Genomic DNA, 23,543 nt, shown 5'->3' with positions numbered 1-23,543 from the left:
AGGGATAGGCAGGCAGGGATATCTTGAAGGGAATGTTTTGCTAGATGTGTGGCTCAGGGTTCCTTCCTATGACTGAGCAGGATTTCTGTGAAGGTGTGTCTTTCACCTGTCCTTTCACTTGTCCACCTGCCCATGACTTTTCTAAGCCATCCTTCCGTTCACCTACCCACTCACCTGTGCATCCATCTTCCTACTCCAGCACTTGTACATCCACCCACCAACTCAACTGCCCAACTCATCTTCTTATGGTCCTTCATGCACCCTTCAACCATGCTTCATTCACCACGCAATGACCATCTACCACCCACCCACCAAGCCGGCCAGCTATGCACTCACTTACACATCCAACACCCACCAACCCATCTACTCATCCGTCCGTCCTCATTCACCTTCCACTGACTTACTCGTTTTCTACTCAACTACCCATTCATCCTCCAATCATCCATTCACTCTTCCATCTACCCACCCATCCAACTACTACCCACCCATTCATTTATCCTTCCAGCCTACCACATTCTCTCAATGCACCTCTTCATTTACCACCCACCTCATCCTTTTTCTTTGCCCTTGTCTAAAGGATTCAATCACACCCAGAGAAGAGTGTAATAAGAGACCCAGGAGAGGATTCCACAGGTTGCTTGAGCAGGTGGGAATACGTGGGCTTGGGGGAGGGGGAAGTACCCTCATCTAGGGAGCTGCTTCCTGGAAGAGGTGATGATATACAAACAGGGCCTGAAGGCCAGGCAGGATATCAAGCAGCCAGAAAAGAAGGTACATACCCTAGACAAGACTCAGGCTGAGAAGTGCATGCACAGGTGTGTGTTGGTCAGGATGCCTGCGTAGCCCCTCGGTGTGCCTGGAATATATACCAGCCCCTCCTTTCTCCCACATGCCAGGGCTCAGGGGCAAGGAGCCCAAGGTCCTAAGGGGAGCCCCCATTCCAGGCCTCCCTTTTCTCCTGCCTCTCCTACCTCCTGTAGCTCCAGTGACTTCAGCACCAGGCCACTGTGTTCACTGCTGGCTCCGGTTACCCACTTCCAGCTGGGCCACCAGCTCGCACCAGCAACTCCGTGCGCTCAGCTCTGACACCTGATCAGCTCTGAGCGGGCAGGCGGTAGCCCCAGAGGGACAGGGGATGAGCTGAGGGAGGAGGCAGATTGGCAGCGGGGCTGCCTGTTGGCCAACGGGATCTAGTGGGAAGACACCAACTTCTTCCCTATGATCACTGGACCAATTTCAGTTTCTGGAATAAGGCACTCCCTTCCTCTCCTCCTAGCCTTTGCACTTGCTGTTTACTCTGCCAGGAGTAATCTTTCTGTATCCCATGTCATCCCCAAACTTGCTCATTCCCCCTCTCTCACTCCTACTCAATTCTTCAGATCTTTGCTACAACACCCTCTCCTCCAGGAAGCCTTTCTGGATGCCACCAGAAACGGTCAGGTGCCTCCTCTGAGTTTCCTCACAGCCTGGTGACCTCATTGCACCTCAGTCACACTAAGACACCATTGTCCAGTCACTGGTTTGTGTCCATCATTAGCCACAAGGTGCCACCTTTTCCTTCAGTGTTTCCTGAGCACACAGACGAAGTAGGTGCTCAACTCATGTTTCTTAGATGAGTCCTAAAGGCCACCAGCCCCGATGACCTTGATCAGTTTCCTTAGCCTCTGGGTGCAGTCTGGCCCTGCTCAGTGGAGATCATCATCCATCTGAACAACATTCAGATTACTTACAGTGGCTTCAAAGACCCTCTCTAGGGAGGCTTCACACTACTACCCGCCACAGGTACCCTTCACTTGCAACTTTATAAACTTCTGAAATATGCAACGGAAAGAACCCTAGACTGGAAGCCAGAATCCTGGATTCCTTCTTTCTGACACTATCCTCAACGGGGTTGGGGGGCGGAGGAGGAGCATAATTTTACAAACATAAAAAAAGGAAATGGCTGGGTCCCCCCGATTTAGACGTGACAGGAGAACTCTCACATGGGTAGCCTCCACTAGCTTCCCCCCAGGTCAAAACCCCTTTCCTGCCCCAGAGGAGGGTTTAGGAGTAAGCAGAGTCTGTGTGGAGTTTTTTGTTTTTTGTTGTTTTTTACCAGCAGTTAAAATGGCGCCTAGGGCGTCAGCGAGAGGCGCATGCGCATTGGAGGGAGCGGCCCGGCGGCTCCTCCTTTAACCTGTCCCACCCTATTTCCGGCGGAAGTGGCCTCAACAAGGGAAACTTTATTGTTCCCGTTGGAGTGGTAAGAATGTCGGTGAATTACGCGGCGGGGTTGTCGCCGTATGCGGACAAGGGCAAGTGCGGCCTCCCTGAGGTGAGTGCGGCCAGCGTCGCGAAGGTTGCCTCTTTCAGGGCAGCGGGCTAGTCGGGGCCGGACGGCAACAGGGCATTGTGGGACTATTAGGAGGCAACGAGGCTAGACAATGGGAGGGACTTCCCAGAGAGGAGGGGGTGGGAAGTGACGCCCCTAGCGCGCGCGGGGCTGCGAACGAGTCCAGCCCTGGGTCGGCGGGGGCTAACACAAAAAGAATTTGCGTCGGCGAAGTTCTGAAGTTCTGTTGCAGGAGCAGAGGATGTAGTTCTAAGCGGAAGGCACTGCCTGGGCAAAGAAAGGGAGGTGGGAATAAACGCAGCTGGGGAACAGACTTAAAACGGAGAGGTTTTTCGAGTTAGGCTAGGATGGGCCCCAAGTGCCAGCCTGGGAAATTGACACTTTGTCCTGCGGGTGATGGGAAAAGGTTTGGAGCTGGGGAGGAATCTTGGATCGATGTACCGTATTTTGCCGTGTATAATGTGCATCCACTTTTTGACCCAAACTTTCAGGGGGAAAAAAAACCGTTCGTTTTAATTTTTTTAATTCAATTTTTATATATTTAGATACTTGTATGTTGTATTATAAAGGAATTTTAGCATTTATTTTCGAACATGTTATGGTACAAGAAATTTTATGTAACAATTACAAAACACAAGAACAGATAAAAGGTATTTCAGGTGCCACCCAGGTATAATGCGCATCTTTATTTTCTTCTCAAAAATTTGGGCAAAAAAGTGTGCATCATACAGAGCAAAATACAGTAAGTATGTGTCAGAAAGGAGAGAGGTTCCCTCCATACACTGAGACCTTGGGCTTGTCACTTCCATTCCAGAGAAGAGCCTTCCCGTGTGTAAACTTGGGTAGATTGCCCTCATCCCATAAAAGTTAGTCTGTTCATTCTGAATCAGGCATTTAAGGAGCTCTCAGGTTGTGTGAATCCCTCTGGAGGCCCCTTTCCTTTCCTGCCTGTATTCGCTTTATTCCTCATATATTTATTGAACACCTGCTGTGCACCGGGCACTTTCTAGGTCCTGGGGCCACGGCAGAGAACAAGACAAACAAAACCCTCTCATTCCAGTGGATAAAGAGAGAAGCAGCAAATAAATGTAAGAAGTGAGATGGGAGCTAAGGAGAAAGCACTAGGAAGAAAAAGCAGGCAGTGATGAGGGGAGCTGGCAGCTGCACTGACACCAGGTGGCCAGGGAGGCATCACTGAGATGGCCTTTGTTGGTGTTTTCTATTACAGTAAAGTACATCTTTCATACACTGTTTCATCTTAATGTGCACATAATTATTAAGTGTACATTCAGTGGCATTAAGTATATTTATGTTGCACGACCATCCCCACCATATACGTCCAGAACTTTCTCATCTTCCCAAACTGAAATTTTGTCCTCGTTAAACTCTTAACTTCCCATCCCCCTCCCCCAAGGAGCCCCTGGCACCCACTATCTACTTCCTGTTTGTATCGAATTGACTGCTCTAGGAACCTCATAAAGTGGAATCACACAGTATTTGTCCTTTTGTGCCTGGTTTATTTCACTCAACAATGTCCTCAAGTTTCATCCACATTGTAGCATATGTCAGAATTTCTTTCCTTGTTAAGGCTGAATAATATTCCATTGTCTGGATGGACCACCCAGTGTTTATCCATTCAGTCATCGATGGATACTTGGGTTGCTTCCATGTTTTAGCTATTGTAAGTAATGCTGCTGTGAACCTGGGTATACCAATGAAGTGTCTCATGAGCCAAGACCTAAAGGAGGTGAGGGTGGGAGTCTAGGAAAAGCTTGGGGGAGGACTTGGGCTTTTACTCTGAGGAATGGGGGAGCCCTGGAGCGCTGTGGGCGGAGGAGGGACATGATGACAAATGGCCTTTTCAGATTCACTCTTCTCCCCTAGGCAAGGTAGGGTAGTTTGGCCTGTGGCTGGTGGCCTTGCTTCTGTGGGACACATTTTGACCACTCCCCTTGCTCTCTCGCATAACAGATCTTCGACCCCCCCGAGGAATTGGAGCGGAAGGTGTGGGAGCTGGCAAAGCTGCTTTGGCAGTCCTCCAATGTGGTGTTCCACACGGGCGCTGGCATCAGCACTGCCTCGGGCATCCCTGACTTCAGGTCTGTGGGTGTGGAGGGCAGTTGAGGCAGGACCTGCTAGCTGCCCAGGGCTTCCCTGTGAGCTGCAGAGGCCCAGGCATCAGAACCCAACCTGCTGCCTTTCCCTTCACCGAGTCCTGAGTGATCTTTCCATACTTCGGGTGTTTGGGATGGGAAAGATCCCTCCCCTTCAGACTTGTCCCTTTAAGTCACAACCAACATTTTACCCGCCCCATTGGCCAAAACTTGATCACCTGGCCATGTCTAGCTACAAGGAATGCTGGTCTTTCTTCTAGGCTTACTGAGCATAGCTAAATATTGGGGTACTATTACCCTAGAAGATGTGGAGAATCAATGTCAGGGACAATTAGCTCCACACTCACTTGTAAATATTTTTCTACCAGACCTGGTGCCAGTTTCCTCACCCATGAATGAGGGTGTTAGACCAGATAATGTCTGAACCACCCTCTGCTTCAGGCAGCCTGTATGACAAGAATCTTGTAGCTGAAAAGCAGAGTTCTCAAACTGGTGGCCCCTGGGTGTCTCCTACGTGTGCTTAGTTTGCAGCCCTGCCCCAAAGGGCAGGCCTGTTGCACTTAAAAGTGTCTTTCCAGTGCTTCTTGGTTCCAGCAGCAGAAGAGCAGATTCCATAGAGGAATGTTAGAATTCTAAGGCATGAATCTCCCAACCACTCCTCCATAACCTGCCATGGTTCCCCATTGCCACACAGGAGAGTTCCAAGACCTTCCAGACCCAGTCCTGGGACATCTCTTCAGCCTCAGCCCCTCCTACTCCCACTGTAACCCTCAGACCATTTGCATTTCCCCCAAGCTCACAGGCTGTTGCCAGTACCCCAGGCCTTTGCTTACCCCTTCTGCCTGAACTGCCCTTCCTCTCACAGTTCAAGAGATGGCTCAGCCTCCTCCAGGATGCCTGTCCATACTTCCCACACAGAGCCCTCACTGCCTCTACTAAGCCATCCCAGCCCACACGGCTTAAGGGTCTGTGTTCGTTCACCTGTGTCTCCCCTGGCAAGATCAAGGACTCCTCAAGGGCATGGCCTCGTGCCTTTAGGGCCCCAGCATCACCCAGTATAGGTCCAGGCAGCAGTAAGTGTTAATTGAATAATTAATTTTTGTTCTTGGTGTGCACTCTTCTCTCTCCTCCCTCCCTCCCTCCCTCAATCTCTCTGCCCCTCTTTCCCCCGTTGTCTCACTTTCCCTGTCTCTCTGTCTCCAATTCTCTGTCTCTTTTTATGTCCCCCTCTTTCCCTGATCCCTCAATTCTATCTCTCCACATCTCTCCCCACGTGCCCCCTTTAGGGGCCCCCATGGCGTCTGGACGATGGAGGAGCAGGGCCTCGCTCCCAAGTTCGACACCACCTTCGAGAGTGCGCGGCCCACGCAGACCCACATGGCACTAGTGCAGCTGGAGCGCGTGGGCCTCCTCCAGTTCCTTGTCAGCCAGAACGTGGACGGGCTGCATGTGCGCTCCGGCTTTCCTAGGTAACACCCAGCTGCCAGCCCTGCCTGGGCAGGCTGCCCCGCTCTCTGGGCCTCGGTTTCCTTATTTGTAAAGTGGAGGTTGATGTGGCAATACAGCAAGGCCAGAGGGGAAGCTCCTAACACTAAATAGGATTTTGCAAACCAGAGCTGTCATTTTTGGGCTTCCTGGACACAGCTCAAGAATTGGGGTCCTCTTTTCCAGGTCCCAGGGCAGCTGCAAAATCTCCCTTGAGGTGAGGAGGAGAAGAAATTGGGAGTAGGGAGGAGGGTGGTCACGGTCGAGTACTTGCCGTTGCATTTTAACATTCCTCTTTAAAACTTTTATACTGAATGTGAACATGGATTTGGGGCAGAAAGACCAATTCCTTAATACCAAGTACGTCGCCTCCCTACCCGTTTCTCCCAGTCTTACCTTTGGGGACGATGAGAGCCCCTGTCAGTTCATACAAGTAGCCAGGTCCTCCACCGGCAAGGGATGAGAGAACAACTTGTCTCTGCTTATAAAAGAGAATGAGGCAACTGTCCCCTGCCGTTTTGAAATGAGCCCGAGTCTAAACTCCAGTCCTCTGGCACAGAAATAAAATTTCTCCAGGAGTCGAGCAGCTTTTCTGACCTAGAGATGTCACCAAGGCCTTCATCCACCCAGACATGTGAATACTTGAGAAAGCAAGACCCCAGCCTCCCTGGCTGTGTGACCCTCAGGCAGGCATTATTCCAGGCTGTAACTACAGGGCATATTATCTCTCCAGAGTAATTCACTAGAGAGATGACGGCAGACCTAGCCCTCAGGGCCCATATAGATGTTTCTAGAAATGAAAGCAAACATTTTCTCACTGCATAGCAGATATGTTTCTGTGGCACAGGGCTTTTTATAGGAACACAAATCTAGGGAAGTCTGTTCCCTACACACCCGGACAAGTCGAGTTGGGGTGTGTAGGTGGAATGGGAGTGGGACAAAGCCACCCATTGGCACAGTCCTTTCCAGAGATGGAGGTGAGTCACTAGGGGGAGGAGGCAGGAGTGTATTTGGGGATTTCAGTGCCTCCAGTTTTCTGACTGATAGGTTTTGCAGCAGCTCCCTTGCCTGCACCCAGGCCCCCCCCAGCACCTACTGCTCACTTTGTAGTGACAGCAGTCTCTGTGCACATACTGGGAAAGGGACCAATCCCTCCGCGCTAACAGGGACACACTCAACAACTATTTATTGAACACCTGCTGCACGCCATACACAGTTCTAGATGTGGGACAGAGCGCACCAAACAGAAAGCCCCGCTTTCCTCACTTCCACTCTGGTAGGAAGGAAACAGGCAGAAAACAAGATAAGTAAGCAAATTACATTGTATGTCAGACAGTGATCATTGCCATGGAAGAAAAGAAGGTTGTGCACGGAGCGGGGGTGTGGGGAATAGCAACTTTTGGCAGGGAGGTCAGGGTGGCTGTGACGTTTGAGCAGGGACGCGAAGGAAGTGACGGGGGGCTGTGGGGAAGAGCCTTCTAGGCCTGATAATTGTTCCCTCAAACATCCCAAGAGCTGAACACTGTCGTCCCATTTCACTGATGGGATTAAGACACAGAGAGGTCAAGTGACCTGCCCATGATCACTTAGTAGGGCGACAGCAGTGCCAGGAGTTGATCTCATAATCCCTCTGCATCCCAAGCCCATGCTCCACAGCCACCCAGCACCTCAATTTCTTCCTTTGCAAACTGCATCCTTCAGACCTCTAGCGACATCAGGAGCTTCTGCCATGCTTATAGGTGGATTTTGTGAATAGAATGGACTCTCCAAGTGTGATGATGGAGTCGGCTGTGGGGGTTAATAATTCCTTAGGCTCAGAAAGGTTGGGCCACCTGCCCGGGGTTGCACAGCTGGAGGAATGAGGAAAAGGGAGTCAGTGGGTCCTATGGATGAAGGGTTTGGGAAGACTTCCTGGAGGAGGAGAGCTTCTTTGCCATATCTGAAGCCTCGGGATTCAGAGAGCTCACTGTACCACCCAGCCTCTTCTCCTCCCACAGGGACAAGCTGGCAGAGCTTCACGGAAACATGTTTGTAGAAGAATGTGTCAAGTGTAAGATGTGAGTGTCACGAGAGGGTGTGAGCAGGCGAGGTGTGGTAACCGAGGCCCCCAGCTCTTTTTCTGCCACTTCCCGGGTTGGGCTCTGCAAAAGTGTTGAATCTGAGACTGAGAGACTCAGAGTAGGGGCCAAGACTGGGGTGTTACCCTCAAGAGGGGCACATCTTTCCTCTGGGGGAGGTGTGTCTTCCTCCTGGGGGGGGCGGTGTATTCATTTCCTGTGGCTGCCACAACAAACAGCCACAAACCAAGCGGCTTAAAACAACAGAAATTTATATCCACAGTTCTGAGAGTTAGAAGTCCAAAATCAAGGTATTGGCAGGGACGTGCTCCCTCCGAACCCTCCAGGGGAGGATCCTTCCCACCTCTTCCAGCTTCTGGTGGTTTCTGACCTGCCTTGGTGTCCCTTGGCTGTAGCTGCATCACTCCAACCTCTGCCTCTGTTGTCACATGCCTGTCTGCTCTGTGTCTCCTTTCTTAAAGGGACACCAGTCATACTGGGTCAGGGCCACCCTACTCCAACATGACCTCCTCTTAACTCTACATGTGCAACAACCCTCTTTCCAAATGTGATCATGTTCTAAAGTACAGGGATTAGGACTCCAGCATGTCATTTCAGGGCACACAATTCAACCCATAACAGGCTGTGACAGGTGTGACCCCAGCTCTGGGAAGGCTGAGCCAGGGCCCTTTCCGGAACGGGGGTTGTGGGTGTGTCTCCCGCTACAGGGAGAGCCACCCCACAGGTGTGCTTGACTTGGGGGGTGTCAGTGGCAGGGAGCCTGGCCCTGCCAACACCTCCTGCGGGCGAGGCCTTAGAGACCAGGGCGTAAGTGGGGCCCTCCACTTGTTATTTTTGAAATGTTTTTCTCTAAATTTATTTTGAAAAATTTTCAAACCAATAGGAAACTCGCAAGAACCATATGATGAACTCACACTTAACCTAGACCAGCAGTTAAACTTTCCTGTAAAGAGCCAGATGGTAAATATTTTCAGCTTTGTGGGCCAGACTGTTTCTGTCCTGATTGTTGGCTCTGCAGTTGTAGCGCAAAAGCCACCATAGACAATGCATAAAGGAATGGGTATGACCATGTGCCAATAAAACTTTATTTAAAAAACATAACCGGAAGGCTGGATTTGATTCATGGGGCCATAGTTTGCTCACCCCTGACTTAGATTCTCCAGTGTTACCATTTTGCCACAGTTTGTGTGCCCTCCTCTCTCTGTGTTACCAGTGTTTGCTGTGTTGTTCAAGAGTAAGAGGCAGACTTACTTATCCTTTGCCCCAAATCCTTAAGACATTCATCTCCCTCAAGCTTCAGTATTCTTTGCCACAGCCACAGTGCAGTTACTAAAATTGGGAAATGTAAAGACAATGTAACATGATTCTCTATAACCATATTCCCAGTGCTCTCATTGTTGCTATTTTTCTCCTGGTCCACGATCCAAGCCAGGGTCACATTTTGCATGTCATTGTCATGTCTCTTTAGTCTCCTTGTCTACAACAGTTCTAACCTTTCTCTGTTTTCCATGCTGCTGACATTGCAAAGCAGATGCTTCATAGGAGGCCCTCTACCCCACCCCCCAATTCTGGGCTTGATGGATGTTTGCCTGTGCTCAGCTTTTAGTCATGTGGTCCCCACTTCCCTGGGGGAATGAGAGCCCCCAAAAGCAAGAACCACTGGGTGGGACCATAAGGTGGGAAAGTGGTGGGCTTCACCTGGCCGCACCGTCCCTCCTTACTCCTCTGGCAGGCAGTACGTCCGGGACACTGTCGTGGGCAGCATGGGCCTCAAAGCCACTGGCCGGCTCTGCACTATGGCCAAGGCGAGAGGCCTGCGGGCCTGCAGGTGAGTAACCCCCGTCCATGCCTTGGAGCCCCCGGGTAGGTGGCATGTCTCCGTACTGACTGTCCCCCAACCCTCACCATTGCAGGGGGGAGCTGAGAGACACCATCCTGGACTGGGAGGATGCCCTGCCGGAAAGAGACCTCTCTCTCGCTGATGAGGCCAGCAGGTCTGACCCCCAGATGAACTCAGGGTGGGGCAGGTGAGGGAGAGGGGCAAAAGCACAACCAGCTTCAGCTCAGGGCAGGGGACTCCAGCTCAGAAGTGGAATCAGGAGAGGCTTCCTGGAGGAGGCAGCCCAAACCCACTCTGAGCCTTGATTTCCTTATAATAATGGCAGTTACTAGGTGCCATTATTACACACCTGGCCCAGGGCCACAGGCTTCACACACACCCTACTCACAAGGAAACTGAGGCTTTAGCAAGGTGACTCCTTTGCCCAGCGCTACCCAGTCAGGATTCTAACCCAGGAGTCCCAAGTATGGAAAGGCCTGCCCACCTCAACAATTACTCCCTGCCAACAGGGTAAGGGAGGTGGTTCCAGGAGGGGGAGCAGCAGGGGCAAGATGCAGGGACACCTGGCTTCCTAGGGTGTGCCTGGACATGTAGCGATAGGGTTGGAGACGTAAGGGTTGGAGGTGCCCTCCCCACCGTGGGGCAGAAGGGCTGCTGAAACACCCTCAGCCTAACCCTGCCACCCTCCCGGCCCCAGGAATGCGGACCTGTCCATCACACTGGGCACTTCCCTCCAGATCCGGCCCAGCGGGAACCTGCCCCTCGCCACCAAGCGCCATGGAGGCCGGCTGGTCATCGTCAACCTTCAGCCCACCAAGCACGTACGTGCTGAGCCCACCCCTGACATTCCTCCTGCCCCAGAGAGCCCTCTGCCTCCGCCTGACCATGCATCCCTGCCCCACAGGACCGCCAGGCCGACCTGCGCATCCACGGCTACGTAGACGAGGTCATGACCCGGCTCATGCAGCACCTGGGCCTGGAGATTCCTGCCTGGAATGGCCCGTGCGTGCTGGAGAAGGCGCTGATGCCCCTGCCCCGCCCGCCCGCCCCCAAGCTGGAGCCCAAGGAGGAGTCCCCCACCCAGCTGAATGGCCCGGCGCCGGCCAGCCCCAAGCAGGAGCCTGCTGCCGAATCCCCTGTTCAGCACAATGGTTCTGGGCCTGTCAGCCCCAAAAGGGAGCGGCTGGACAGTCCTGCCCCCTGCAGGACTCCTAAAAGGGTGAAGACTGAGGTGCTTCCCAGCTGACCACGGGGGCTGGGAGGGCGGGGCTTTTTGAAGAAGCCGTGGATTTGTTTCTGTCTTAACCTGTTTCATGTTGCTAACTTGCCTCTGTGCTGAGGGAGGAGACCTCAGGGCGCTGAGAGCTGTACTGCAGGCCCCAGAGCAGACCTGCCCGCTGCTGGGGCTCCCTTTAGCTCTTGGGGCCTCTGGTAGGGGCGTGGGGAGCCCTGCCCTGGACTCAGACCTTCCAGCAGACACCACAGGCACCACCTTCGCCCCAGCCCAGCTCAGGACATTCTAGGGAGGTGTGGCCACACCCTCCCTCAATTTGGGGCCTAAACAGGAATTAACTCACTCTACCCCCTGGGCCCTCACATCTCCCCCAACCCCTACCTTCACAGGCCCTCCAGGAGGGGAGGGAGGCAGACCTGCCCTTTAAGGAGCTGAACTTCATGGTGGAACAGACAATAGAGGTTACACTGCCTTTGGGCTGGAGGGAGAAAGTGGGCCCACCTGGCTCCCTCCAGCCTTCCAGAAAAGTCTTCAGTGCAATAAAAGCAGAACTTTTTGCATCAGAGTCTGTGTTTAACAGCCTTGTGCCAGGGACAGGTCCTAGTCCTGGGGGAAGGAGCTCGAAGTGCTCTGATCCTGATGTCAGTGTGGGCTTCCATGCAATTCAGGCCTGGAGACGAAGGAGGACAATACCAGCTGCTGGCATTCCTTCAGCCCTCAGTTTGTAAACATGTACCTATTTGCATGGCTTTTAAATACTTGCCCTCACTCCTAGGCTGTGAGACTGGAGGAAAGAAGCCATGTCCTGTCGTGATTGCAGCCCTCGGGCACCTGTGCCAAGAGGGCTGGGGCGACCTGTGAGAAGTTCAGGTGCAGCTGGGTTCCACCCCTTAGCTGAAGTCTGCGGCGGGCCCCTTCACTTCTGATGCCTCAGTCTCTTAATGGGTAAAATGAACAGGGTGGGCAGCCCCTCCTTCCTAGAAGGCGGCTGCTTGGTTCCTACGCTGCCGCGGCCCTTGAAGAACCTCCGGAGGCTGCTGGAGACACCAGTACCTCGCGCTCCACCCGCTGCTCTCCATGGTGCTGAAGAGGTGCCTGGTGCCTTGCAGGCCTCTCCAGTCTGGGTGCCTGGGGACCCGCACCTCACTCCCCCATCCTAGGCTGGCCCAGCCCCTTCTGGGGGTTGGGGAGCCCCAGACTCCCATTCAGCCCTCACCCTATTCTGCTTCCACTCCAGCCATGTTCTGTCATATTTTATTAAGGATCATAGCAGTCTTAGAGAAAGTGGGGGGTGGCTGTGGGCCATGGCCATCCCAAAGTTCAGAGCCTAGCCAGTGCCTAAGGGCCAGGGTCCCTGCAGTCTCGGCCACTTCCCCCTCCCTGTGTGTGATGGGGCAGGGAGAAGTCCCCAGGCACGGCAATTGCGGTATGTTACATGTACATGTCTGGGTCCATGGATCACTCTGTATGTGTCTGCCTCTTGCCTCCTGGCTTTCTCAGGCTTCGCGGTCTTATGATTGCCCTGTATCTGAGCATCAGCGTCTGCTCCCGTGTCTGGGTTCCTGGGTGTGCAGCTGTGTGTGTGCATCTCCATCCGGGCCTCTCAACAGGGGTGTCTGCCTCCCCTGCAATGCCCTGCCCGTCCACTACAGTGCCTGCCGCAGTGCCCTGAGCAGACGGGCCTGGTGGTGCTCACAGCTCCTCCCCCGCCTCCAGCCCCACACGCCCTGGCCTGAGTGCTGGCTCAGGCGAGGCCCAGTCCAGCAGAGTGGCCCGGCTCAGGTCCTCTGTCCAGTTGCCCTGGATCAGGGTTGACTTGTCCAGCTCCTCTGTCAAGTTGTCCAGAGCCAGCAGTTCCTGGAATTCCCAGTGAGCCCTGGGGTGCTCTGGGGACACTTCCTGGGTTGTGCCAGCCTCAGGATGGGGTCCCGGGGCCTTGGAACTTGGTGTGGTGTCAGGGGCCACACGGGAAGCAGCATAGTTGTGCAAAGTTCTGGAGAAAACTGAGCGAGAGTCGGGGCTTCATCAGGGATGGAGCGGGGAGGCTGGTGTCCCTTTTTCCTTCCAGCCTCAGGGAGCGGTTGCAGGGGTGCCCTTCCCCCTCCCCCAGGGCCCAGTATGGGGACTTGGGGAGCCAAGGGGACTGTGCCCACAGTGCAGCCCACAGGGGACCCCGAAGTGACCCTTGCCCACCTACCTCGCACAGGTGTGAAGTCTCCAGGACTCTCAGCTTTTTTGGAGGCAAAAGGGCTGATGGAGGGGAGGACGATGAGGGCGAAAGAGAGCAGCAGGACCTGCCGGAGATGGGGGCGGGGTCACCCCATCCCTCCACTGCTCCTGTGAGCACACCCATCTCGTGGGCAGGGAAACTGAGGCCCAGAAGACTGGATTATGCCTGAACTGGAGCTCGGGCCATGCTACTCACACCCACCTTCCCCCATCCCGCAGGCCAGTCTGCCAAGGTCAATGACCCCCTTTATCCTGGGGGCCATCCAGAGCAGGGGTAGGACTCACCGCTATGCAGGTGCCTGCCTGGGCTGACTTGCTGGTGGACTGGAGCACAATGGCCTGGAGTTTCTTCAGCTGCTCCAGGAGGGACCTTAGTGGAAATTAGCGGCCTTGGCTGAGGACACAGGGCCTCAGCCTGGCTTCCCGCCCATTTCTGGGGTCCCCCAGCACAGCTGATGCCTGAATTTCTCCATCCCCTCCATGGCTGATGTCTGAATTCTGTTCATCCCTCAAGGCCCCATCGCTCTTAGAAGTCTCAGGCACTTCCTCTTTGTTTCCATAAATCTCTAATGACATCCCACCCACTTCGCTGCCACTCTAATTCCCCCAACCAGGCTTCCAGGATCGCTTCCCTGGACACCAGCCCAAGCCTCGTTTCTGGTCCTCCCCCACTCCCAGTCCCCTGCTTCTCACCCTCCCCCGATAGCCCTCCTCTCCTGCCCCCACTCAGCCACCCGGGGGCACTTTTCAAAAGTAAATAGCTCCTCCCAACCCACTCAAGGCTCCCACCTCCCTCAAAATCCCCCCTGCAACAAAGCCCTGCACAACCTGCCCCATCCCTTCCCTGGCCTCACCTCCTCCCTCTCTCCCCTGACTCACTCTGCTCCAGCCACACGGGCCTCCTCACTGTTCCTCCAACACGCCAGGCACTGTCCTGTCCTGGGATCTTTGCACAGGCCATTCCCTCTAAGGACACTTTCCCCCTGGTCTTTTTGTAGCAGGTTCTTTCTCATCCATTAGGTCTCATCTTAAACATCACCTTATTGGACCTTCGTTTCTAAAGTAACCCTTCAGTCCTGGCTGGTGTGGCTCAGTGGACTGAGCACCAGTTTGATTCCCAGTCAAGGCACATGCCTGGGTTGTAGGCCAGGTCCCCAGTTGAGGGGATGTGAGAAGCAACCAATCAATGTTTCCCTCTCTTTTTCCCTCCCTTTCCCTCTCTCTAAAAGTAGATAATACAATCTTTTAGAAAATAAAACAGCTCTTCACCCTGCGTTATTTTTCTTCCCAGTGGCTATCACTATGTGTGTGATCTTTTATATATTTTTGTTTGTCTTGAGTATGTCTCCCACTAGACAGGGAGTTCTTCTAAGTGGAGGGGCTGTGTCTTCTTTGTTCACTGTTGTGGTCCCAGTGCCCAGAACTATGCCTGAGGAAGAGTAGACACTAAATAAATTGACTAAGTGGATGCACCCCTTAGGTGGAATTCTGTGCAGTTCTCCAACACACTGCGCTCCTAGCCTCTGGCCATTCATCTCCACCAGAGCAGCTTCTCTCTATGAGCCCTGGTACACCCTTCAAGTCTCCAAATCCAAATCCCCTCCCCCATGCAGCCTGCCCCCTTTCTAGGTGAAACCCTTACCCCCTGCTCTGTCCGGCCATCGCAGAAGCTGCCCCCCTTGTCTACCTCTCCTGCAAAGGGATTTGGGGGCCGGATCCCCCTGGTTGGACCAAGACTCACAGGTTCTGCTTCTCAAGATGCAAGACTTTCCTCTGAAGCTCCTGGTTCTGGGCAGTGCAGGCTGACATCCTGCAGGGACAACGTCACAGTGACATTCAGAATATGCCTATCACCAACTGTCCCAATCACGGACTCCTGTGAGGCCCCATTCTACAGGCAGGGAATGCAAGGCCAAAGCGGGGAAGTCATTCATTCAAAGTCACCCTGGCAAGTCTGAGAGAATGTGAACCCAAGTGTGCCAGGTTCCTAGCTCCCATCTCGGCATTGGTGTGGGGGGCTTCACTCCAGTTTGAGCCCCCAGGACTGGAACAGAGCGCCATGCTCAGGCTGTGGTGCTTCCAGAAGATGGAGTAAGAGGGTGATGGGAAGTCCAAGGAGAACCAAGTTACAATCCCTGCCCTCCCTGCGACCTTGAGCCATCAGCTCTCTGACCTCAGTCTCCTCATTTGTAAAATGGGGTTACAGTGACCTAATTTCCAGAGTGGTTGGGAGAATGGCATGAACTCAAGTTGACTAGGGCTTATCAAGTTGTATTTGAGAGGCAAGACAATGATGATCGTTCCATCTAGGGTGCTGGGATCCAGCCTGGGGACCCCACCCTTCCCATCTGCATCCATCTGGGAACACAGCCATGGCCCTGGCCACTCAGCCGTGGCACTGAACTATTCAGATCAGGGCACGAGGGTATGTCAGTCCTCACGTCACAACCAGGGGAGAGAAGAAATCCCCTCATCGAAGGGTCCTCCCTCTAAAAAACTCACAAGATAAAGAAGAATGAAGTTATAGAAAACCCAGGGTCCACATGGTGATGACAGTAGCACAAATCAAAATGTGCGAGATGCCACTTAGGCGGCGCTGAGAGAGAAATGTATAGCCTTCACTCAGCTCAGTGAGCTAAACATGCACATTTAAAAACGAGCAAACACCAGTATAAACTCTATCCACACAAAAAAATAAAGCAGTCTAGGAAGGACATTACAAAACTTACAGTAGAAATGAAAGAACTAGAAAAGAAAAAATAGAGTTGGATGGGAGGAAAAGCCAGAAATCCATTCTTTGCAAAGAATAATAAAGTAGACAAACGTCTGGCAAGACTGATCAGGAAGTTAAAAGAGAAAAAGAAGGCACAAATAAACAAATGAATTCTTAAACAGGTTCAACTGTAGGTAGTTCAGAACTTTACAAAAATAATAGAACACTATAACTTATTTTATGTCGATAAAATGACATAAAACAACATCCTAGAAAGATGTAACATCCTGAACTTCCCAGAAAAATACAACATCCCCACAGTGACCCAGGAATAAATAGAAAATCCCAGCAGACCGGTAACATTGCATAAAGCCACTTTTGGAAGTCACTACAGCTCTGAGGACCAGCGACCTCAGACAAGGGCGGTAAGATCCCGCCATCCCATGACCTGGCACAGAACCAGAGCAAGACGGGCAGTAGTCTCCCCCGTTCTTGGCACCACGTATTCCCGGGGATGAAGGGATCCTGAAACCCTTGCCCTGTGCCCTCTCTAGGCATATTCCCATCCTTGCAAGTGACATGAAAAATGGTCTCCCCCGGAGAGGGATGAGGACTCTCATTTTGTTAGGCCCTAAAAACTGTGACCTTGGCCTCATCACATCCTTTCTCTAGGCCTCAGTTTCCTCCCTGAGTGTGCTGTCCCAGGACCCAGTCTTACCGACTTTCCAGGCCATCAATGTATTCCTTCTTCTTTTTCCGGCTTTCTTGGGCCGACTGCTTGTTCCGGATTTTCCGGCGAATTTTTTTCAGCACTCGCTCCTCGTACTGCCGAGTTACAAGAGAAGCGGCTGAGTCGGGCTGGAGGGGGCTACTCTGTTGTCTGGACCCCACAACTTCACCTCATTTTCCTCGCCTGGGAGGCATTTCAGACCCAGGGGTCAGTGGGAAGACTCCTGATGACTTTAAGACCATCTTTCCTGCCCCCAAATTCTCTGAGAGTCTCCAGGAGGGTCCTGGGTCCTCATAATCTTCCCAGCATCTATTCCCAGTCAGTAACCGCGACCAAACTTTGCGTGTGGTGCGATGGCGCCACCTCCTGGCCATAGCTGAGAACAGTGCTTTCCGTGGCGCCGGCTGATAACACTAACGTCTTCCAGCTGGAACACGAAACTCAGGTGTTAGCGTTAAGTGAATAGGCTGGGTGGGACCTGTGGCGAGATAGGTCCCGCTAAATTGGCTTTTCGGATGATTTTTTTTTTTACTCTGGTGACAGCACATCCTATCGTTCTAGTGAGGGAGGCCTAAAGGTGAGGCTCACGGGCAGCTAGCTGCAGGAAGGGGGAGAGACCCCGAGCCAAGGGTCTCTAGGACTCACTTTGGTGAGGGGCAGCTGGGTGGGCAGCGTGATGCCTTCTTTGGCCAGCAGTTTCTTCTCATCCTCTGTCAGCACCAGCTCCTGGTAGTGTCCAGTCCCAGGTCTTAACAGGTGGGGGGCTGCCAGGTGATGCTGTTGCTATGGAAAAACCAGGGGAGCTGTGTTTGGGGCAGGGGAGACTGGCAGCCTCTGGGAAATGAAAGAGGCATCAGACTTGAGAAGCTACAAATCCATCTGCTGTAGAGCCCCCACTGGTTCTGGGATCAAGAGCCCAGCACACAGTCCTTTGACCCAGCAACTGCACTTCCAGGAATTGATCCCACAGACACTCTCATACATGGGCAAAAAGATGGCTTTACAGGATTTTCATTCATTTAACAAATAGTCATTAGACAACTTTTAATAGTCACCTACTACATTCCAGGCACCATTCTGGGCTCTGCACATACCTTGTAACCCTGTCAAGCAATAGCAAAGGATTGGAAGCAGGGAAAATATCCAACAAAGAGGGGACAGGTTAAATGAGGCATGGACAGTTTGTACAACAGAGTATTACACAGCCGTGAAAAGGGATGGGGTCTCTGTGTCATGCTACAGAGCAAAAAAAAATTAAAGCAGTAAGTCCTGGCTGGGCAGCCCATTTGGCTGGAGCATCTTCCCGTACACCAGAAGGCTGAGGTTTCATTCCTAGTAAGGTCGCATACCTGGTGGCCAGTTCCATCCCCAGCCAGGGAATGCGCGGGAACGACCCATCAATATTTCTCTCATTTTTTTCTCTCTCTCCCTCCCTCCCTTCCTTCCTCTTTCTCTCTCTCTCCCTCTCTCTCTCTCTTTTATTTTCCTGCCCTCTCTCTTTCTCCCTGCCTCCCTTCTCGTCTCTCTAAAAACAGTAAACACATCCTCCGGTGTGGACTAAGAGTAAATAAATAAGTAAATGGGGCAAAACAATGCCACATGTGGCGTCCTACATTTTATGTTAAACTGTTTAAAAAGGAATCTCTTTGGAAGAAAAAATTAGAACCCGTGTGGGGAGCTGGGTGCCTGAGCAACTTGGAGAGAGGGTGGTTCTCTCCACCTCCTCATTTGTACCATTGGAACTTGAACTGTGTGGATTCAAAATGTTTTTAATTAAATTTAAATTATGAAAGAGAAACATTAAAAATGAAAGAATCTTGTCATCAAAATGTCCAAGACTCAGGCATAAAGGTGGAGATTGGGGCAGTGTGTCATTCTTCAGGTCAAACTCCACTGCCTAGCACTCCAAGTCATTGATTAGCTCAACCATTTTCTCTCCAGGGCCGAAGCCTCAGTGTGCTCATCCATACAATGGAGATAAGGTCTCCCATGTCCCAAGGTTGTTGACACCTGGGACAATGATACTGAACATGAGGCATTTACAAAAGCCAGTTAGCATTTCCAAAGCAGTCGGTCCCGTTTCCCATCCTTCAAGGCCTGCTGGGGTTCCACCTCCTCTAGGGTGCCCTCCCGGACCTGCCATGACACTCCAGCCTCTCTCCCTCACTGGTACACTTCCCATTGGTTTTCCCGTCGTGACCATGAGGTCCCCAGAGGCTGAGCACACAGCTGGTGCTTACCATACATCTTTCAAGTTGGGAGGGGCATTTTGGTCTTGCCTAGAGACCGTCAGGATAACTTTTGGTAGCAGGTAAATTGCAGTTCAAATCCTACTGGGCCACTTGCTTGCCCTATAACTTTGGGATTAACCTCTCTGGGCCTAGACTTTCTCATTGAGGAATGGGGGCATAAGCTGGGTTGTCAGATCTTGTTTACAGGTACTTGAAGCCCTGGCAAGATAGATGGCCCTCAGTCAGCACGTAATGGGCACAACAGGCCTGACAGGCCAGCCCAGGGGTAGAGCCTGCAGCAGTTGTGTGGCTTAGGGCAAAGTACTTATCTTCTCTCTGCCCATTTCTTCATATGTAAAATCAACATAAGAGCCCCAATCTTCAGGTTGCTGTGAATTGAAAGATGATACACTTAAAGCGTTTAGAAGGATGCCTGGCCTATAGTAGGTGCTTAGTAAGTTTCAGGTGTGTGGGGGGTTTTGTTTGTTTGTTTGCTTATTTTTTTCCCTAGCACTGCAGTAGAAAGTGTCCCAGCTCAGGAGATAGAGAACTCAAGGAGCTCAAGACTGGAACCCAGACTTGCTCTGGGTGTGACCCTGGACAGATCCATCCTTTGTCTGTGTCTCAGTTTTCCAGTCCCTGAAATGAAATGGAGGTATGGGGGCTCCATGAACCCCAGGGACCCTCCCAGCTCTGAGACTCGGGAGTTGGGATGGGGGCTGCTCACCAGGTCCCCACCACTGCCAGAGAGGAGGAGGTCTTTCACCGTGAGGTTGCAGTGTGGGGGCGAGTCTGCCAGATCAGTCTGCTCGTCAGGATAGAGGCCCGGGTTCCACATTTCTGACCAGGGCAGATGGGGACAAAGACAGGCAGGGAGTCAGGCGGGGGGCCCTGACCTCTCAGCTTCTACCTGCCTCCTCCAGCAAGCCTTCCAGGATTGATTCAGTGTGCTAAGGATTTTTGGTACAGCTTGGGGCTCCAAAGCCTGGGTCGGACAGCTCTGGCAGGTGCCTCAGTCTCCCCTCTGCTGTAAGGTAGGAACCCAAATTCATCAGGACATTGTCTAGGGGCTCACTGCCAATGCAGGAGAGCAGCTGTTACCGCCCAGGATTATAGACTAGGTTTGCAGCCAGCCAGGCCTCTTCTCCCTTTGGGGCAGGGGCCGGGTCTGATTCACCTCTGGTTCCTTCCCACCTGGTGCCTAGCCCACCGGGAGCTGCTCTCCAGAACACAGACTTTAGAGTCAGATAGCCCTGGGTTCTAATCCTGACTGGGCAAAGCTGTGTGACCTTAGGTAAGTGACTAAATCTTTCTGAGCCTCAGTTTCAACTCTTCAATGGGACTTATAAGAGCTCCCACCCCTTTGCAAGGCTCAAAGGACAAAGGACACCAGCTGGGAGTGTCTCCTGCATAAGGCCTGCCCTGAGAGCCTTGAGGCCCAGGATCCATGACCTCACTCACTTTCTTGGAGCATCTACTATGACCCAGGCATGGGCGGCACAAAGATGAGGTGCCAGATGACACATAGCACAACAGCCAGCCTGCCTGCCAGGGGTACATCCCAGTTCCATGGCTTTGACTTGTTGTTTGACCTCATGGGGCTCAGTTTCACTCTCTGGAAAATGGGCCCATGTCAGGATCCATCTCAAAGGGTGGGTATATGTCTAACAAGGTGAGGGCAGTGAGAGAAGACACAGAACTCACCTAGGTCTATGGCCACAGAGGCCTCAGGCACTTGGGCCACTGGCCGAAGAGGCCTGGTGGGGCTGTGAGGGACAGGGTGGTAGGAGGGGCAGAGCCCCTTGCCAGACTCCGAGAAATGGCAGCCAGCCGAGGTGGGGAACGGCCCATTGTGTGGAGGGGTATCCTGGGGGTCGGAGGGCAGATCTTCAGAGATGCCACTGTCACTGGCTGCAGGAGACCAGAGAGGAGAGCTGGGCACTGAGTCTCCAGAACCCAAGATACAGTTGAGGAAATCATCAGAGTCCGGGGCTGGCAGGACCTGCTGGAGGGGGTGGGGCAGGAATGAGGAGGTCTGAACTTTGCTCTGGATTGCTGTGTGACTCTGAACAAGCCACTTACCCTCTCTGGGCCTCACTTGTCCTTTCTACAAGGAGAAAGGTTCGTGGGGCTTGAACACGATCATATGGCATGGGAACACCATCCAGCCTGGTCAAGGAACAAGCCCTGAGTTTGAGTTTGGACCCAACTCCAAACTGCTATGCGACCCCAGACAAGTTGCTGCCCCTCACGGGGCCTTGGTTACGTCACCTCTAAGGCACCAGCGCTGCCCGCCCTTTGGAGTAGCTGAGAGGTTCAATGCAATAATGTGTTTTGCTAAAATTACACGCCATGAGCCGTAAATGCTACCAAGCTGAGTGGAGGCCTGTCTGCGCTGCAGACCTCACCTGGTCCCCAGCATGGCCCCAGTCCTCGCCCAGGTCTGCGTGTCTCAGAATTCCATCCTGCCGATCAAATAGGAGATCCAAGAGCTCCAAGCTGTTGATGGGTCCTTGGGGACAGGTGGGGGAGGCCATCTGGAGCAAGGACAGGACACACAGCATGAGGGCCACGCATCACGTCTCCTCTTCTCTCCCTTTCCCACTTGCATACCACCCCAGGTCTGTCCAGCTCCGGTTCAATTTCCACTCAAACCCCGGGTCTGTTTCCACCCCCAGATCTGTGCTGAGGGGCTGACCCAGAGATGCCCAGGCGATAAGAGCCAGTTTCTTTAAAAAGTACTGAACAGCCCCGGCCAAGTGGTTCAGTTGGTTGGAACATCGTTCCATACACCGAAGAGGCTGCGGGCTCCATCCGTGGTCAGGGCACATACCTAGGTTGCAGTTTCGATCCCTGGCCGGGGCACATACAGGAAGCAACCGATCGATGCTACTCTCTCACTCTGTCTGTCTGTCTGTCTGTCTCTCTTCCCCTCTCCCTTCCTCCCTCTCTAAAGTCAATAAATATATCCTTGGGTGAAGATTTTTTAAAAAATGCTAGACAGATGCACACGGGGATAATCAGCCTGGTCCCTCCCTCGAGGCTGATGGGATTGGCCCTCTTTCCCTCCTCACCCCCCATGTTCCCCTCCTGGGAGGTGGGAGCCTAGAAGAAATACAAGAGCAGCCCTGGAATGGAGGCATGCTTTCGGTCACTGCATTCTCTCTCTGGGCCTCAGTATTCCTATCTGTGCAATGGGGTTGGGGCTCCTTCCAACCCTGGGAGCTGGGGGAGGGTTTCCTGGCATACACACTCCACCCACCCCCCGCCCACCCCAAGTCAGGGCTCACCTTTCCAGCTGCATAAATCTCCATTCATGAGCCCAGCCAGCTCTGCTTCCAGCTACTTTCTGGGTCTCTTGATCCGTGGAGGTTCACCCCAAGTCTAGTTCCTCTCTGTGGATCTGTCACCACCCCTAAAAGATGCTGAAATAGCTCCAGGGAGCTCTCAGCCCACCCCCGGCTGCTGATTGGGGGACAGGTAAGATGGACAGGGTTAAGGGCCAGTGATACCGGGACAAGCTGAGGGGCGGGGAGAGAAGACCCGTTATCTTGATGTTTTGTGCTTTTCTAGCAGGGAAGGGACAAAGGCCAAAGTCTGGGGTGCCTGCGCTCTGCCATGACCTCTTCCCTACTTTTGGGGACTGTTTCTTATCAGAGACCTAGACGCCGGCATCCAGGAAAGCCCAGGGACCTGGCGGGGTCCTGTCCACTGCCAGGACAGAACAAAACAGGAGGACCACCGGAGGCCACGGCTACAGCCATTGTAGGAGCTCCCGTCACTCAGCGGAGCCGGCAACCTCCTGCCCACCCTCCACGTCCACCACGGTGAACCCATGCAATCAATTCCTTCTAGAATCTTCTATTGTTAGTGTATTCAACTATTTGAGCCAAACTTGTTCTCACAGCAGGGCCTTCGCACTTGCGGTTCCCTCTATCTGGAGGTCCCCTCTCCACCCCTGAGTCTGTCACTGTGCCCACTTATTTGTGAAAGTTTGATATCTGTGAATCAGCCCAGGTGACTGAGAGGCTGTCTCTGGCCCCAGCGGAGAGGAGACCCCTCCCCACATCTCTTCATCACATCCTTTTTCCTACTGAACCCTTCATCACTTAAAATGGTTTTATTTGTGTATTTACTTGTTTGGTGTCTTTCCCAGTTCTCGCCTCCCCTCTGCTCCCAGAAAGGAAGGGCCTTCGGTGCTAGAATAGAATCTCTTTGTTTTCTGCTGGGTCCTCAGTGTCCAGGAAATGCCTGGTACACAACAGGTGCTCAATTAACTCTTACCCATTGAGCACCTCCTATGCGTCAACCACTGTTTTAGGCACTAGCAGGAAGAGGCTGTGGACAAGCTAGGTCATAAATATATAAATAAACCAGTAAAGAGATAAGTGAGTTCACTACTGAAAAACTAAATGTAATCATGGTAAAGGGCAACTGAGGGCTAGAAAAGGCCCCTTTTAGAAGGTGACGTTTAAGTACAGTCCTGAATGAAGAGAAAGAGACAGCCATGGAGAGATCTAGGAGAAAAATGTTTCAGGTCAAAAAAAAAGAGAGAGA

At 52.7% G+C, this 23,543-nt stretch overlaps 2 protein-coding genes across 4 annotated transcripts; one reads left to right on the top strand and one right to left on the bottom strand.

Moving 5' to 3' along the window:
* The first annotated feature begins 2,229 nt into the window (after positions 1-2,229).
* Positions 2,230-12,128, top strand: SIRT6 (sirtuin 6). Of its 2 annotated transcripts, XM_054582833.1 has the most exons (8): positions 2,230-2,314; positions 4,304-4,431; positions 5,733-5,915; positions 7,929-7,988; positions 9,742-9,837; positions 9,923-10,003; positions 10,547-10,670; positions 10,754-12,128. In XM_054582833.1, the coding sequence occupies exons 1-8, from the start codon at positions 2,249-2,251 to the stop codon at positions 11,093-11,095; spliced, it is 1,080 nt and encodes a 359-aa protein (XP_054438808.1). In that variant the 5' UTR covers positions 2,230-2,248; the 3' UTR covers positions 11,096-12,128. The 2 variants fall into 2 exon arrangements, with proteins under 2 accessions (XP_054438808.1, XP_054438809.1); XM_054582834.1 differs by lacking the exons at positions 7,929-7,988; positions 9,742-9,837 and having other exon boundaries at positions 2,243-2,314.
* Positions 12,129-12,306: 178 nt separating this feature from the next.
* CREB3L3 (cAMP responsive element binding protein 3 like 3) lies at positions 12,307-22,407 on the bottom strand. Of its 2 annotated transcripts, XM_054582831.1 has the most exons (10): positions 22,277-22,407; positions 21,395-21,523; positions 20,691-20,991; positions 19,714-19,826; positions 17,401-17,538; positions 16,744-16,850; positions 15,054-15,122; positions 13,598-13,682; positions 13,281-13,377; positions 12,307-13,086 (listed from the first exon to the last, which is right to left on the bottom strand). In XM_054582831.1, the coding sequence occupies exons 1-10, from the start codon at positions 22,298-22,300 to the stop codon at positions 12,776-12,778; spliced, it is 1,374 nt and encodes a 457-aa protein (XP_054438806.1). In that variant the 5' UTR covers positions 22,301-22,407; the 3' UTR covers positions 12,307-12,775. The 2 variants fall into 2 exon arrangements, with proteins under 2 accessions (XP_054438806.1, XP_054438807.1); XM_054582832.1 differs by lacking the exon at positions 22,277-22,407 and having other exon boundaries at positions 20,691-20,988; positions 21,395-21,550.
* Between the last annotated feature and the right edge of the window lie 1,136 nt (positions 22,408-23,543).

The sequence above is a fragment of the Pteronotus mesoamericanus genome, unplaced genomic scaffold (assembly GCF_021234165.1).
Source record: "Pteronotus mesoamericanus isolate MK-2021 breed Mesoamerican mustached bat unplaced genomic scaffold, CSHL_Meso_final contig_726, whole genome shotgun sequence".
Lineage (NCBI taxonomy): Eukaryota > Metazoa > Chordata > Mammalia > Chiroptera > Mormoopidae > Pteronotus > Pteronotus mesoamericanus.
This window is presented reverse-complemented; position numbering and strand designations above follow the sequence as displayed.

What these genes read in the sequence shown, in the direction of transcription:
- CREB3L3 (XM_054582831.1), bottom strand. Translation starts at nt 22,300, where the DNA reads ATGGAGATTTATGCAGCTGGAAAG. An exon ending in GGGGCCATGCTGGGGACCAG is followed by an intron (nt 20,992 to 21,394) that starts GTGAGGTCTGCA and finishes CACCCCCTCCAG; the next exon opens with CAGGTCCTGCCAGCCCCGGA. An exon ending in ATTGATGGCCTGGAAAGTCG is followed by an intron (nt 15,123 to 16,743) that starts GTAAGACTGGGT and finishes TTGTCCCTGCAG; the next exon opens with GATGTCAGCCTGCACTGCCC.
- SIRT6 (XM_054582833.1), top strand. Translation starts at nt 2,249, where the DNA reads ATGTCGGTGAATTACGCGGCGGGGTTGTCGCCGTATGCGGACAAGGGC. An exon ending in TCGGGCATCCCTGACTTCAG is followed by an intron (nt 4,432 to 5,732) that starts GTCTGTGGGTGT and finishes TGCCCCCTTTAG; the next exon opens with GGGCCCCCATGGCGTCTGGA. An exon ending in ACCTTCAGCCCACCAAGCAC is followed by an intron (nt 10,671 to 10,753) that starts GTACGTGCTGAG and finishes CCTGCCCCACAG; the next exon opens with GACCGCCAGGCCGACCTGCG.